At 37.2% G+C, this 17,181-nt stretch overlaps 1 protein-coding gene across 1 annotated transcript in view; it reads left to right on the plus strand.

Moving 5' to 3' along the window:
* Positions 1-17,181, plus strand: part of DNAH6 (dynein axonemal heavy chain 6) — a 233,739-nt gene that overhangs the window by 52,657 nt on the left and 163,901 nt on the right. Inside the window, exons 17-24 of the mRNA XM_025050893.1 lie at positions 63-176; positions 1,729-1,872; positions 4,856-5,068; positions 5,741-5,833; positions 7,227-7,346; positions 12,200-12,380; positions 14,522-14,618; positions 17,055-17,181. The exon at positions 17,055-17,181 is cut by the window's right edge and continues 93 nt beyond it. Coding sequence (XP_024906661.1) covers positions 63-176; positions 1,729-1,872; positions 4,856-5,068; positions 5,741-5,833; positions 7,227-7,346; positions 12,200-12,380; positions 14,522-14,618; positions 17,055-17,181 — 1,089 coding nt within the window. The remainder of the gene's footprint in view (positions 1-62; positions 177-1,728; positions 1,873-4,855; positions 5,069-5,740; positions 5,834-7,226; positions 7,347-12,199; positions 12,381-14,521; positions 14,619-17,054) is intronic.

Raw genomic sequence — 17,181 nt, forward strand, 5'->3', positions numbered from 1 at the left:
ATAACATAAGGTTTTTATGTCTGAAAATTAAACAATACATTTTGCTTATTACATTTTTAAAGGTGGAAGTGTCCAAGTTTGAAGCTCTGGAAGAAGTTAGTGCTGAATTGAAGCTCAAACAATTGCTCTGGGATTCTTTATCTGAATGGGACCAACTCCAACAAGAATGGTTAAAGGTAAAAAAAAAAAAAATCCTCAATTCCTAAATTATTTTTGTATTAATTAAACTTACAATCCTAATAATATGATTTATAATTTTTTTAACAATCTGGTATGCTTTTAATTTCAGTAGAATGTGCAATGTTATAATTTTATGGGAATTATTATCAGTTTTTCAGTGAAGGACACAAAGGTCTTTCTGTCACCATATACCACAGAGCAGAATGCGTATTTGCGAGGCAGGCTTCTCGGGTCCCCCATTTAAGAAGGCTAAATGAAGGCAACACCAAAGGACCTGCTTTGCGGTTTTCGAACCAGTGTCATCATGATACACTACACCCAAGTGTTCTTGAGGATTGTAGGTTTTTACTTGTGACCCACACACTTTAGATTTCTGTTAGCTTAGATTTCTTTCTTACTGTCAAAAAAAAAAAAAAAGGAAGATGTTCTGTTCACTGTGGTGAAATAGAATCAGAGTGATGAGATCTAGGATCTTCCTTTGAGATCTCAATAGTAAATTCTCTTAATTAGGGGGCAAAGTACCATAGAGTTTGGTTTCTAGGGTCTACTTTTACATCCAAACCTCAATAAGGGTCAGCCCTTTAAGAAGGCAGAATAGATGTCCATCTGTACTTTCAAGTGTGATGTGGACATGTTAGAAATACCATCATATTCACAAATACTGTCTTACACTTGCTCATTCATCCTGCCTATGCTGATACTCATAATTAGAAGTCACATGCCTGGTTTAAACAAGAGTGTCATAGGAAGTGATTCCCAGATAATGTTCTAGTTGCTCAAACTCTCACAGAACTTACCATTTTATGGGGAAAGCTGAAAACAAACAAATCTGTAATAGTAGAGACTTTTAAGTGCTTTTATGTCTTTCATTTATCACTTATCTCTGAAGTAGAAAATGCTCCTGAGGAATAAAGAAAAAACTTAGAGAGTTTTCTGATTACCAACATAGATTAGAAAAGTAGCTTTCAAAATGGGATGAATTTACTGTAGGAAATGCACAAAAAGGCACATTAGGGGTCAGAAAGAAAGTGTTGAAACTGGGGGGCGGGGGGAGAAAGAAAAATCAAGGTTTACAAATTTTCTATTGCCTTCAGTCCATGTGACCATCTGACATGTCAATATATGGGTATACTCATATGTTTATATAACTAAGAAATATATTTATAGATACATGTATATTTGGAGGTACCTCTTTAAATCATTTAAGGGGTACATAATCAAATAATAGGAGAATACTAGATGAGAAATCTCTAATTAGCAAGAAAAGGATTGTCTATTTGTATCCTTACAAGGTTTAGACCTCAGGAATAAATTACAGGAATTGCAGTACTGCATTTGATGATGTGTGAAACAAGGACATGAAAAGAATAAACAAGTGATGCCTGACATACTATTGCAATATTAACAAGTAAAGCCATTTCCAAAAGTATAGAGTTGACTTGGATTAACAATTTAACTACTGGAAAATCTGAGTAAAGTAAAAAATTTCACTATTTCTAGCTTACCCTTTATCATGTCTTAACTTTTTTTATTTCTTAATTTTCATAGTCTAAATTTGACTGCCTGGATCCAGAACTCCTAAACAATCAAGTTTCTAAATACGCCAAATTTGTGACTCAATTGGAAAAAGGTTTGCCACCCAACAGTGTAGTGCCCCAACTAAAGCATAAGGTTGAAAAAATGAAAGAAAAGGTAAGTTTAGTAGAAATTATTTCGAATACTCCAAGTTAATCAGTTACTGTTTGATGCTAATGATACCAAAGTCAGGAATTGTTCCTTGTTTAAATTAGTCAGCATTGCAGAGAGAAAGGGAAGAATAAACAAATTCCATTTTTGCAGAGGCACAGACTGCATCTTTGTCTTCGACTGGCCAGATCATGCAGCTGAATACCTTGTTTAGAAGGGGCATTCAGAGTAAGTTTCCCAAGCTTTAGGGGAAATAGTGCAGGAGTGGGTTGTAGCTGTGACAAGGTACCTGTATCTGCTCAGCCTGCAGACAACCAGATGACACTGGAGAAGCCTCATCCATTTACACCACTGCACCAAAAAAATATGCCATTTTCCAGGCATGCCATGATGTACGGAAGATCGGGAAGCCTGGCAGTAGGTGTGCAGGGCTGGCTCGTTGAACAATTCCAGCCACAAAAGGCTCCATGCTATATTATTCCATTTATATCACATTCTATAAAAGAAAGAACTATAGGGACAGAACACAGATCAGTAGTTGCCTGGGGTTGGGATGGAGGAAGAGCTGACTAGAAAGATACAGCATGAGGGAAGTGGGGAGTGATGGAACTATTCTGTATGGTACTTTTGTACTATATCTATTTGCCATCCATATATCTTCTTTGCTGACTTATTTTGCTTAGCATGGTAATCTCAAAATCCATCTATCTCATCGCAAATGGCAGTATTTCATTTTTTCTTATGGCTGTGTAATATTCCATTGTGTGTATATATATTCCATTGTGTGTGTGTGTATATATATATATACACACACACACATATATATATACATTGTGTGTGTATATATATATATACACACATATATATGTACATATACATATATACATATATATACATATACATATATATATATATACCACATCTTCTTTATCAAATCATCTATCAAAAGACACTTCTGCTGTTTACATGTCTTGGCCACTGTGAATAATGTTGCAGTGATCATCAGGGTGCATATATTTTGATGGATAAATGTTTTCAAATTTGGGGGAGGAATTGGGATACCTAGTGGAGGGATTACTGAGTCATATGGTAATTCTAGCCTTAATTTTTGAGGAACCTCCATTCTGTTTTCCATAGTGGCTGTACCAATTTACATTCCCATCAGCAGTGTATGAGGGTACCTTTTTCCCCACAACTTCTCCAACACTCGTTATTACTTGTCTTGTTGATAATAGCCATTATAACAGGTGTGAGGTGGTATCTCATTGTGGTTTTGATGTGCATTTCCCTAATAGCTAGTAAAGTTGAGCATCTTCTCATATGTCTATTGGCCGTTTGTATGTCTTCTTGGGAGAAGTGTCTGTTCAGGTTCTCTGCTCATTTTTTAATTGAATTGTTTGTTTTTATTGTTGAGTTATGTGAGTTCTTTGTATATTTTGAATATTAGCCCCTTATTGGAGCCATTGTTTTCAAATATCTTCTCCCATTTGGTTGGTTGCCTCTTTGTTTTGTTGATGGTTTCTTTTGCTGTGCAGAAGCTTTGTAGTTTGATATAGTCCTATTCATTTATTTTTGCTTTTATTTCCCTTGCCTTGAGGTCAAATTCATAAAATCCTCTTTAAAACCAAGGTCCATGAGTTTAGTACCTATGTTTTCTTCTATGCAATTTATTTCTAACATTTCTGTTTGATTTTTAATTATAGTTTTCCTCTTTCTATTGACATTTCCCATCTGATCTTGTGTGTTACCTACCTTTTCCATTAAAGTTATAATATATTAATCATGGTTATTTTAAATTCCCTGTCTTTTAATTCCAACACATGTGTCATATCTGAGTCTGATTTTTTTTTCTTGTATGTGTTTGTCTTGCCTTTTCATATACTTCTTAAATTTTTGTTGAAAGCCAGATATTTTATGCTATACAGCAAATAATGCCTTTCCTTCTACTTGGCTTTTTTTTTTTTCTAGTTAGCAATTGGGGTAGATTTGAGGTTTGTTGTTTCTATAGCTACCCTCAGCACACCATAGCCTTCAAGTTGTTCTTATGTTTAGGATTTGATCTGATTTGCCAAAGTTTATTTTTGCAGTTTCTGTTTTCCCCTAACTTTGTGTCCTTCCTTTGTGTTGTGCCCAGAGAGAATCTGTCTCTTGAAGCTTTCATTCGGTATTCCACTGTTTTTTTCACTCAGTACTTGTTAGCCTGGTAGAAGTGAGGAGGGGCATTCCCTCATGTTCTGACTAAACCTCTATCTTAACAAGGCACTGTGTCCTTTGTTCTCAGAATTCTGACCTTCACAGGTGTCCCCTCCAACTATAATAATGAGCCTAGAATGTATTTCTGTCCCTCTCCCTTGGGTAGAGTGTTTTTTTCCTCTGTTCTGTTTCTCCAGTTATATACAGATACCTACAATGTGTTATCACCAATGCCTTAGTAAGAATTTTTGTTGCTCCCTTCTCTGACATTAAGTCTTTTGTTCCAGAAGGAAGCTAGGAGAGATAGGTTGGTTAGAGTTACAATAGTGGCTGCTGTTTCCCTCCCCTGCCAACACCATAAGTGTAGACTTTTTTAGGAGTTGCCTCAGTCTTCTCTATTAATACCTCTATATTTGTAGCCCCCAGGTACTTCGCACTCTCATGCTACCCTACACTCAGTCTTTAGCAATTTATTTGTAAAATTTAGCTACATCTTATTAGTCGCTTAACTGGCAACCCAAGGCATCTGTCCTAAATAATCAAATTCTCAGGTCCTGTTTCTTGCTATGGAGAAAATCAGGTACCAGTCTCTACCCAAATTTTGAGTTAGTTGGTTGCCCTGCAACTTAGGTTTGTGATGAGTTCAATACAATTCATTAATTTGCCATTTGTTCAGATTTTTTTGTTGTTGTTGTAAAAGTATAAATGGTTTCTTTACAGATCTCTTCATTCTCGAATTAAAAATTGTGATTTTAAGATAAAAAGCATGGTGTCTCTGAGAGTGTTTATTTTCCAGCTTCCAGTTATCATTGACTTGAGGAACCCGACGTTGAAGGCTAGACATTGGACAGCTATTGAACAAACAGTTGATGCTACCTTAGTGGACCTTGAAATTCCATTAACCTTGGAGAGGCTCTCCGAGTTGCATGTTTTTGACTTCGGCCAAGAAATCCAGGACATTTCTGGACAGGCTTCTGGAGAAGCTGCCTTAGAAACAATTCTTAAAAAGGTAAATCTGAAAAATATATATTCCTAAGACAATGACTATAGAGGTATTCACATCACCAACTTTTGGTTTATCTAATAGATTTTTCAACATTGCAGCTTTTACCCCCTCGTTATTACTCACCCTTCCATTATTTCCTTGTGTTTATTATCATTACTATTGCTATTCCCTCTATAAATAAAATATCTTCTTTCTACTTAGCTTATAGCCCAACATGAACTTGATGACAACAGTTTGAAATTTGCCTGCTATATAAAGAACCACATACCAAGGAAGATTTTTTTATACCAAAATACATTATCTTTCAAACTACCAGAGAAGACTGTGTGAAATACTTCAAAAGACATTTAGAGTTCTCTACTTAGAACACTTACCTTCTTCCCCTAACATTCACGCATCTTACCAAGCACCTGTGTAAAAGAGATTTTTCCTTTTAATTAAAGCATAAAACGATAGGAAATACAAGTTAAAGTATTATAAGTTATTCATATGTATTAATGTTAGTCAATGAAATTAAGCAAATCAGTGTCATCTGAGAAAAGAATTTTAAGAATTTTAAAGGCAGTAAGAGAACAGGATTATTATGGAGTTTTCATTTATTTTATTCCATATGCATTTATCGAGTATTTAAACACAAATGAACTTAGATGTTCTAAGATCTGAATTATTTCTAAGGTGGAAGATTCTTGGAAAACAACCGAATTTGTCGTTCTCCCTCACCGCGACACCAAAGATGTGTTTATCCTGGGCGGCACAGATGACATACAGGTGGGTAATTGGATTATTGAAAATTTGTGGTAAAAGTTCTGGCCAGATCTAGTCCTAAATCTCTTATGGGAGATTATGATGAAGAAATGAAATATGAGAGTTAATAAATATGAAAAATCTAATCAGGAAGGCAAAATAATGTGAATAATTGACATGAATGCTTATACATAAAATATTTAGCAAAGCAATAAAAATGGCACATATATGTAAGAGTTATAATCCTGTAGTTGATGACTTTTGAAGAATTTAGGAAAGCAAAGATATGATTTATGGCTGAAGTAATCAGAGTATCCTTCCTTGACCAGCTAAGACATGCTGGACCTTAAAAAGTAAATGGGGTTTGATAGACATACACGAGAATGAAGGGCATTTCAAACTATCTAAAATAAGAAACATAAATGAGCATTTCAGGTTTATAGCACACTAAGAAACTAAATCCCCTTGAATTCTTTGAGATTAGGTGTAGATAGCCATGCTCTATGAATAGCAAAAGAAGATAAATCTAATCCATATATTTGGAATGTTCTTAATAACTTAAAATTTAAAGTCACATTATTTTTGCAAAAGGATCATGGTCTTATGGCACCATTTAAAAAAGGAAAGTCCTGGCCTGTTAAGGTGTACCCAGGCCAGAATTGGAGATGAAAAGGCTTCGCCAGGTAAAGGTTGTAAGAGCAAGACAAGATGTCATTCTGGGCAGTGGATGGGAAAACAGATCCAAGATGATAGTCAGTCAGTGTAAGGCTAAGTGACACTAGGTGATGGGGCTTATGCTCTCAAGTAGTTTATCATTTAAATAGAGCATTTGAAATTCATTAGATTAACAGACAAATTTTTAATGCATATGTTCTCTGAAGGTTTCTGTAGTGTAAGAGGGAGGCACAGGGGTGGAAGGTAGAGGGAAAATTTCATAATCATTCAGATCTTGATATGAATGAGTTCAATTTCTCTCTTCCTCAAGATGATTGAGGGAAAGTGATGTTCCATTGGATAGAAAAGACAGCTAATTTTGTAAGTCCTGAGTACTTTGAGAAAACAAAGACTTGGGTGAGCAAATGGTGTAAAGAAGGTACCAGATACTCAAAAGTAGGGGGAGAGGGAGGAGAAGAGTGTTGAACCAAACAAAAACTTGCGCCATTGATAATTATAGAAACAGCCGATATTTTACCATCAGAAATTCATTGGTGACATTTGAGAAAACATGAGAGTGGGTTGTAAGCTACAGTAAAGGGGAGGAATCAGGAGGGGAAGTGGACGGGGAGGAAACAGTAGATGGGGCTAAGCTATTCATTCAAGAAGTTGGATTGTAAATGGACTCTTGGGATTAAATATCTGTATCTTTGAGAGTACAAATAAATGATGTTGCATATATTTTATTCTCCATTCTTTAAAGGTCCTTCTTGATGACAGCACCATCAACATTGCAACCATTGCCTCATCACGTTATGTTGGTCCACTGAAATCTCGAGTAGATGACTGGCAGAAACAACTTGCTTTATTTAATCAAACACTGGTGAGTGAGGATGATTTCATTCAGGGACTCAGAGAACTGTAGAGCCACCAGACCTTAGCAATTATTTGTTCAGTCATTTAAATATTACATGGTTTAGATATAAGATTAAATTAATGATATTTTATTATGTTCAGTATTTTTCAGTAGGAAAAATACAAGCATATTGAGCTCTTTTTTACATGATTATACCATCACCCTTGTATTAGTCATTATTGCTCTGAAACAAAATGCCACAAACTTAGTGGCATAAAACAATATACATTTATTACCCTTTAGTTTCTGTGGGACAGGAGTTCAGGTGTGGCTTAACTGGGTCCCCTACTTAAAGTCCCACAAGGGTTCAGCAAGACGTGGGCCGGGGCTGGATTCTCATCAGAGGTTCAAGCAAGAAAGGATACACTTTCAAGCTCACTTTCAAGGTTGTTGGCAGAAATTATTTCCTTGAAACTCTGGGAATAAGGGCTTCAATTTCTTGCTGGCTGTCATCTGGAGGCCATCCTCAGCTCCTACATGTTGCCTACAGTTTTTTTCCATGTGGACTTTCCCCAGCATAACGACTTGCTTCATTGGTCTAGCAAGAAAAAGTCTCTTGGCAAGACAAATATACACATAATTGTATATGTCCTATTACCTTTGCCATGTTCTACATGGCTGGAAGCAAGCAACTGACACTCAAGAGGAAAGAATCACAGGGTGTGAACACCAGATCTTGGGGGCCACTTTATGGGTCTTGCACAACAATCTCACATTTACTGGAAAAACACTCATTGTTGCTCGAAGTCTCCTTGTGGTGCATACTTCCTTTTTATTTGATTCTACCTCAGATTATCCCATAGTAAAACAAAGAACTCACTTACACCGATCTCATTTTGTTCCCATCCAATCTCTGTCTTAGACTTCAGAGTTTTAGCTTGATTCATGATGTTTAAGTTTCTATATATTCTAATATGAAAAGTTACCTATGAAATAATAAAGGTACTAGTAGAAAAAGACAATTGTTACAACTTTTTTTCGTAGAGATCTTTTTCAGGAGTGCATCCTCTTCGATGAGCACTTTATAATCTGACTGACCCTTATCTAGCTTTCTGTACTGATGGCTGAGCCCTATGAAGGGAGGGACTACAAATCAAAGTAAAAAACATGTTTTCATAGAGGATCTTTAAAAGAATCCAGTCTGAATAGTCGGGACTCTCCAGAGAATGAACCGTATAGAAAGTGTGAGTTCTGAGATAAACCAGAGAGTGGTTGTGACATTATGGCTTATGCGTAACCCCCAAATCTAGAGTGAGAAGTGAGATACTCTTTCATGGGTGTTGAGTTCTACACATGAAATAGCAGCAGGCACAGAGAAAGGTGAGGTTTGCAGACTAGTTTTGACACTGCATTTCTGGTTTCTTTGATGAACAGTGATTGTTTCTAAGAGAAGTAATGAATGATGTCCTTCTTCCCAATCTTCTGTATTTGCCACATGTTCTGTCACAGGCAGGTTTTACTTTTTTGATTGAAAAAAGATGAATTATATTTTTTATAAGGAAGAGAGGGAAGAATATACACATAATTGGAAAAAAAAATTTTGATAACCCTTTCTATATTTGGAAATAGCGACTAACCTAACCATTTCCAAACCCTTCAGATTTCTTTAAGTAAGCATTTTGCCAGCCACTCCAATGCCCTAAAGTCTATTCTAGGCATTTTTTAAAATTTATATATGTATGTATGTATGTATGTATGTATGTATGTATGTATGTATGTTTGTATTTGTTGGTCTATTTTTGGTGACGGTCAACGAAATTCAGTAAGTTTCAAGTATACAATGAAACAATAAGGCATATATATATTGCATTGTGTGTTCCCCTCCCATAGTTAGATTTCTTTCTGTCACCACATATCTGACACTTCTTACCCCATTTACCTCCCCGCTCCTACCTTCCCCCTACCCTCTGATAACTACTAGTCTATTGTCCATGTCCTCGAGTCTCTGTCCTGTTCATTTGTTGCTTTTAGGTTTATATCCCACATATAAGTGGTATCATGTGGTTTTCAACTTTTTCTGTTTGACTTATTTCGCTTAGCATGATTATCTCAAGGTCCATCCGTGTTGTTGCAAATAGAATATTCTGGGCATTTTAATCCTCTTTTCTATGGGTCCGCTCTGGTTATGACACAGTAGATTCATTATAACTCTACTCAGTAGAAATGGATTGAAATTAGACTGAGGCGAGTCTTGGACCCTTTAAGGAGATTTCATTTCAAAGGATCTGTGAGAAGCCCCCAAAAAGAAAATATACAATGAGATGTGATGTAATTCTTTTTTTCCAGCTTTATTGAAATAAAATAGACAATTATTGCTCATATTTACATTGTACAATTTGATGAGTTTTTTCAATTATATTTGGCATAAATAATATATTAGTTTCAGTTGTACAGCATAGTAATTAGAGATCTATATAACTCACAGAGTGATCACCCCACTAAATCTAGTACCTCTCTTCCCCCCTTACATATTTATTACAACATTGGTGACTAGTTTCCTTATGCTACACTTTATATCTCCATGACTATTTTGTAACTATCCATTTGTACTTCTTAATCCCTTTGCCCTTTTTCACTGTCCCCCCAACCCCCTTCCTATATAGTAACTCAAAACATTCTCTAGATCTGTAAGTTTGTCTCCACTTTTGTTGTTGTTGTTGTTGTTGTTGTTGTTTATTTTGTTCTTTAGATTCCATATGTATGTGAAATCATATGGTATTTGTATTTCTCTATCTGACTTACTTCATTCAGCACAATATCCTCTAGGTCTATTAAGGTAATATCTTTTTCCATCCCCTTCCCTTTAGTCTTTAACTCTGAAGTAAGTCTCTTGTAGACAGCATATGTAGGAGCTACCCTATCTTTTAGTTGGAGCACTTAATTCATTTCCATTTGAGGTACTCGTTGATAGATACGTAATTATTACCGGTCTTTATTCATGTGTTAGATACATGTTTTTTCTTCTTAAAGAAGTCCCTCCAACATTTCCTGTAATACCGGCTTGGTGGTGATAAATTTCTTTAGCTTATTTTTGTCTGGAAAACTCTTTATCTGTTCTTCCACTGTAAATGATTGCTTTGCTGGATAAAGTATTTTTGGTGGTAGGTCCTGGGTTTTCATCACTTTGAATATTTCCTACCAATCCCTTCCATCCAGCAAAGTATCTTTTGAGAAGCCAGCTGCCAGTCTTATGAGTACTCCCTTGTAGGTAATTAATTGCTTTTCTCTTGCTGCTTTTTTTAAGATTCTCTCTTTGTACATAACCTTTGGCATTTTAATTCTGATGTTTTGGTGTGGGCCTCTTTGGGTTCATTTTTTGGGAGACTCTCTGTGCTTCCTGGGGTTGTGTCTATTTCCTTTACCGGGTTAGGGAAGTTCCCCATCATTATTTCTTCAAATAGTTTTCAACTTCTTGTTCTCCCTCAAGTACTCCTATGACACAGATATTTTTGCATTTAATTTTGTCCCATAGGCTCCTTAAATTATTACGATATTTTTGGCTTCTTTTTTATTGCCATTCTGATTGAGTGTCCTTGGCTTCCCCATCTTCCTTGTCGGTGGTTCGATCCTCTTCTTCATCCACTCTGTTGATTCCCTCGAATATACTACTCTTCATCTCAGCTAATACATTCTTCATTTCTGGCTGATTCCTTTTTATAATTTCCATTTCCATTTTTATGTTTTTTAACTCTTTGGATAAAGTTCTGACTGAGTTCATCTACACTTCCCATAAGTTCATTGAGCATCTTTATAACCAGTGTTTCAAACTCTGCACCTGTTAGATTGCTTGACTTTGTTTTTCCTGGATCTCTGTTCTGTTCACTCATATGGTTTCTGCTTCTTTGTCTTCCCATTTTGGCTGCCTTTCTGTGTCTGTTTCTATGTACTAAGCAAAGCTCCTAAGTCTCCCGGTCTTATTAACATGGCTTTGTGTATTAGGCATCCAGTAGCACAGTCCTAAGAGAGGTTCAGCTGCAGGCCAAGTTTAACCCCAGCCTGTGTCCCTCCAGGGCCACCTGTTAAGATTCAGCAAGCAATCCACAGATGCTGTGCTTATAGTTGCCTCAAAAGAGCACCCCAGAGACCGAGGCCAGCTGCCACCAGTGTGGGTCTTGGAGCTGCTCAGCAAGAGACACAGGACTCTCCGTGGCTTGGGTGGGGCCGCGAGTTGGGGGAGGCAGAGTTTTAGGGAATCCTCTGGGTGGAGGATTTTCTGTTACCCAGTTCGATGATGTCTCAGTTATTGTGGCGCTGCGTCCACACACGGGGAGCAGGGAGGGCTCAACAGAGGAACAATGGATACCACTAGCATTTCTGCCCGGTAGAAAGCCTCACCTCTGGCTCTCGCTCCAACAGCTCAGTGTCCCCCAGTAAGTCCTTGGTGCCCCCTGAGCAGCCTACCCTTAGCTGGTGCACAAAGTGAATAGGTCTGTCACCACGAAAGTCTGTTCTCAGACACAGCCACTTTAAAAGAAACGTCCTCAGCTGCTGGCTGCCATTGCTATAGCCTCTGTCCCATTCAGCCACTTGGGACCAGGCAGCCTTGTGTCTTTGCCCTCTACTACCTCCTCTTGTTGCAGGATGATTTCTTATTTTTCTCCCTAGTTGTAGGGCTTGTTCATCTAGATCCCAGGCCACTCTGCTTACTGTTTGCTCTGTGTTTCTATCACACCTTTGATGTGGTCGCAAGAGGGATGAACAAAGCTTCTATTATTTATGACATTTTCCCAGTCGACCTCCGTTATGTAATCATTTTTTATGTAACTGAATGTTTTCAATTTAGATTTAAAATTTTGATAATGTCTATGTTTTTCTCCTAGGAAGAATGGTTGAACTGCCAGAGAAACTGGCTCTACCTAGAAAGTATTTTTAGTGCTCCAGATATTCAGAGGCAATTGCCTGCAGAGGCTAAGATGTTCCTTCAGGTGGATAAGTCATGGAAAGAGATCATGAGGAAGGTGAACCGGCTGCCTAACGCTCTTCGAGCGGCCACTCAACCAGGTATAAAACAAAAATTTAAAAACAAAAAGACTTAATATATAAAATGTTTATCACCTATAAGGGTCTAATAATAGTGGCACCCTTAATCCTTGACTCTAGTCAGCACTGATGACCAGGAATGTTTGTAGTACATTTGACACTGTTGCAATATGAATTGAGCATTGTTATTAATATTACTTTGTTAATTTTTCTTATTCTTATTCTTTTCTCTCAGCTTAGTTCACAGTTTGGGGACAGAAGAGTCTGCTTTTTGCCATCTGTATAATTGGGGCATGCTGCCACAGTGCCAGTCATGCTTCCGTTTCACAATTTTGACTATGAGACATACAGTTACATTCCAGTGATCCATTCTGCTAAAGCTCTCACAGACTTAAAGCCATAAAAATTTCCTTATTTTTTAATTAATTCATTAAAATCAGTTAAAATATTACCACTAACTGTAATTCTAATCTCAAAGTTGAAATGTGTTTTAATAAATTCTGTTTCTAGGGATTTGGAATCAAAGTATTTCCAGGGGCACATATATGGTTATTAAACGTTTATGCTTTGCATCAAAGCCTTAGCAAGCTTTCTTGTTGTTTTGCAAATGGCAGCACATAACCTATTCTAGCAAATACTTCCAGACAGCTTCCCTGCCAAGCAGAGGCAACCCATTGGGCTGAACAATTTGCCCAAAGACTCTTACATAAAACAGAAACAGAAAGAGAAAAAACTATATGGTATGATAGAACTGAAAACTTTAGAACTTTAGGGTTTCTAGAAGCTGCTCACATACCTTGGCTCCTGGTCCTCCTCCAGCGAGCAACTGCATCACTCCAACCTCTGCTTTTGTCATCACAGCTCCTTCTCTGCCTCTGATACTCCTGGTTGTCCTCTTATAGAGACCCCTGTGATTACACTGGGTCTACCGGATGATCTAAGATACCCTCCCCATCTCATGATCCTTAATCACATATGCCAAGTTCCTTTCTCCATATAAACTGATACATTCTCAGGTTCTGAGGATTAGGACATGGACACCTCTGAGAAACCTTTGTTCTACCTACCATATCCACTTAATGTGTGTATTCAAACCTTTTGCTGCAAAATATTAATGTATTTGATTACAGAGTGCTGCCCCAGTGTCTTCTAAACTTATTAAATAATATAACTTTCAAAATTAAAAAAATCTGATTCCCAAATGGATCTAGTCCTAGGATTCTAAATAAAGAATTTTGGACCCATCTATATCATTTCAGATGATGATAAAGTTATGAAGAAAAATTAAGCAGGGTAAAGGGGCTAGAGAGTAACTGTGTGTGTGTTTGTGTGTGTGTGTGTGTGTGCATGTTTGTGATAGAAGTCCTTTTTAATAAAGTAGCTGTTGAGCAGAAAGCTTTAGGAACAAGCTAATGAGATGCGTATGTACATCTAAGGAAGTATTCTGAAAAGCAATGAGAAGAACAAAAGCAAAGACCTTGAGGTAAGAGTGCACTTAGCACACACAGTTGTTGGCAAGGAAGCCAGAGTGGGTTAGAGTCATGTACACAAGGTGAAGGCCAGAGCGATGAGCTTGGGTGGGGGCTGGGGATTGGATTGGGTCATTGATCACATCCTTTGGAACAATGGAAAAAACTGGATTTAATTCTTGAATGGGTAGATAAGCCAAGCACTGTGATAGGCACCAAAACTTCAAAGTTAAGGGAGACGTGAATCTTGCTCTTTAAGGTACTACAGTTTAGTGATAAAGAAGTAGGATCCATTGCCACAATTTCAGCATTTAAAGATGGCAAAGGAAATGGAAGACATGATAAGAAAGTGACAGAGAATATATGCTCAGAGAGTTGCTTTGTTTGGAGTGTCAAGAAGACAACTATCTGTCTTTGATTTATTCATTCTCAGCACCCTGAAAGTGATGGATGCCACTTAAAAATGTTTCAAAGTAAATAATTGTTCAACTATGGTAAATATTAAAATTAATATTATTATTAAAAGTAATACCTAACATTCTTAGGCAATCTCACAAATTTTAATTTATTAGACTGTTGTTATCAAATAAAAACAAAGCTTTAAAAATGTCATATCATATTTTATTTCCACTTAAAGTTATATTCTCTATTTATTTTAACATGATTTTACCAATACCTTTTTTTAATGAACAGGACTTCTGGAGACTTTTCAAAACAATAATGCATTACTTGACCAAATTCAAAAGTGTCTAGAGGCATATTTAGAATCAAAAAGAGTTATCTTTCCAAGGTAAGTTTATATAGCAACCTACAATATTTTTAGTAGTTAGACTATCCATTAATTTAAAAGGATATTATACTTAAAGTAAACCATAACCTCAAAACATTAAGGGAATCAGAAAGAGAAATAAGAACAATATGTGCTCATGGCAGTCCAGCTAATATCTTGATTAGGGAGTATAAATCTCAAGGGACAATACAATATTTGGTCAAGGTTTAAGTGGGTAAGTACCCAAGGTGCTGGAAGGATTCTTGATCGCAGCACTTCTTCAGCGTTGCGTATGTATGTGTGTGCCCACATGTGTCCACGTACATGAAAACAAAAAGAACTATGTTGCCTGAGCAGTTTTCTTTAAGTGAATTGGTGACCTAAGAATGTCACTGTAGAAGTTGTCTAAGAGATCATTTCACAAATTCCTATGAATTCTAAAAACATACCAAGTATTATGCTCAGTGCTGAAGATACAGAGAAGATAAGGCTGGATTCCTGCTCTAATGGAGCTCATGGTTAGCAGGCGGACAGTCATGCCAATAAACCATTATAATGCAATTATGACCAGAGTATGACTATGTGATGGTAGCAAAAGCCCCCAACTTCAGCCACTGGGGCACATTGAACCATGAACCATGGACACGAGCAACATGGTTCATCTCCCACAGATTTTTCCTGTTAACTGTTAAGGAAGTGGGAGTTAAGTTCTGTCCCAGGATAAGTGCTGAGGCACCCAGGGTTACTTGTTTATCTGGGTTACTTGGTTGAGAGAGATTGTTGTTGGGTACCAGGAACAAGGTATGTGTGTGCTCAGGAAATGCAAGATTCAGAGGATTTGGTTGAATTTTAACAGACGTCATTGGGCTTTAAAGAATCTTATACAAATTTTACACAGATCTTACTAAAATGTCACTCAGGCAACATGATAAAAGATGGAAGAGTTTGAGGTTTGTAATGTGCCTTTTGTAGATTTCACTCTTAAATCAGTGGTTCCCAACCTGTATCCCTCAAGGCCAAAGAAAACTAATACGCTACTTTTGATATTTAAATAAATATGGGCATAAATTTACCTGTGAAAATATTGAACACCAAAAAACATCAGATTTTTTCCCTTTTGTTTAGAATTACATCAATTAGGTCTGCAATGTTTATTATGTTAGGAAGCTCTGTGAGTTACTGATTTTACTCTACAAGCCTTATGGAAATTCTCTATTAGCCATAGATCAAATTAGGTCCTGGAGACACAAGATGATGAATACATTACTGTTCCTGCTTTCTTCACAGGGCTCATACTTCAGTCTTAGTCTATTTCATTAGTTGTAAACAAAGCTTGGGGACAAATTAATTATGATGGTATGTGTTACGTTAAAGAAGCAGGACTGATACAGTGCAACCAAAAATATCTTATTTGTAACTAATGACAGTCTCTGCACTCACTGCTGGGGGCTAGTTTCTTTCTGACCCTCTAGACAAAATTTTGATCAAGCCTCATGAATTTCTAGTCACTTTCATATAATAATGCAAAAAAATTCCTCTAAATGATCTATAATAATCAAAACTCTGAACAACTTTCAAAGTTAAAACTTCTCCCTTTCCTGGCCCAACCCTGTTGCAGTGATGATGAGGATGTATGACAATCAACCCTCCCCACTTCCTCTTGGGTTTCTGAAGTCTCTGGTTTTGAGCAGGAAAGGGAGGAGAGGCAAGGTGACAGGAGAAGCCTGACTTGGCCTGTACCCTTCTGGCTCCCTCTCTCCCATGTAGGGCCTGCCTTGGGCTCATGGGGTTACCTCCAAGCCCGAGAGATCTCTCATGAGCAGCTTTCTTCACAGAAGTGAAGTGTCTTCTCTGGCCAGGCTCTCCTCCCTCACCCTCATCCTTGGGCATCCAGGTGTGCCCCTACTCCCATTCTCTGCCTAAGGTTTCTTCATGCCTCTAAATGGCCCTATTGGGCAGGATCTAAGAAAAGCCCATGAAGGATTATACTAGCATAGCCCACATTCATATATGCACAAAACCAAATAAAATTCTGTAGTCACTCATCCATCTATCCAACAAATTATGGACTGAATACCAGGTATGGATGAGATACTAGGCTAGAGTACAAGGAAAATAAATAATATATCTTCACAGGAGAAATTCAAAGCCAAGTAACAGACATGTGAACAAATCAGTGTTACAGCAAGAGCTACAATTTTTTTTAATTTTTATGAATGAAACCTATCTTTTATGTACCAGATGTTAATTCTAGATGTTTGAGGTGAATCCACACTAATCTTCACAACAATCATGTTTAGAGACATGTAGCATCCCCAGAAACCCAGGACCAGTAGGCTTAGAGGTCTAGGAAATCAGTGGATGGTGAAGAGATGTGGCTAAGGAATTTATCTTTTATGTCTATGTAAGGCTTTGATTCAATTTCAAGTTAAAGTTTAAGTATTTTCTTTAATCCAGATTTTACTTCTTGTCAAATGATGAACTTCTGGAGATTTTGGCCCAGACACGAAATCCCCAAGCTGTGCAGCCGCACTTAAGGAAATGCTTCGACTCCATTTCAAAGCTCGAATTTGCTCTCATGCCT

This window comes from Pteropus alecto, unplaced genomic scaffold, assembly GCF_000325575.1.
Source record: "Pteropus alecto unplaced genomic scaffold, ASM32557v1 scaffold117, whole genome shotgun sequence".
Taxonomy (NCBI): Eukaryota; Metazoa; Chordata; class Mammalia; order Chiroptera; family Pteropodidae; genus Pteropus; species Pteropus alecto.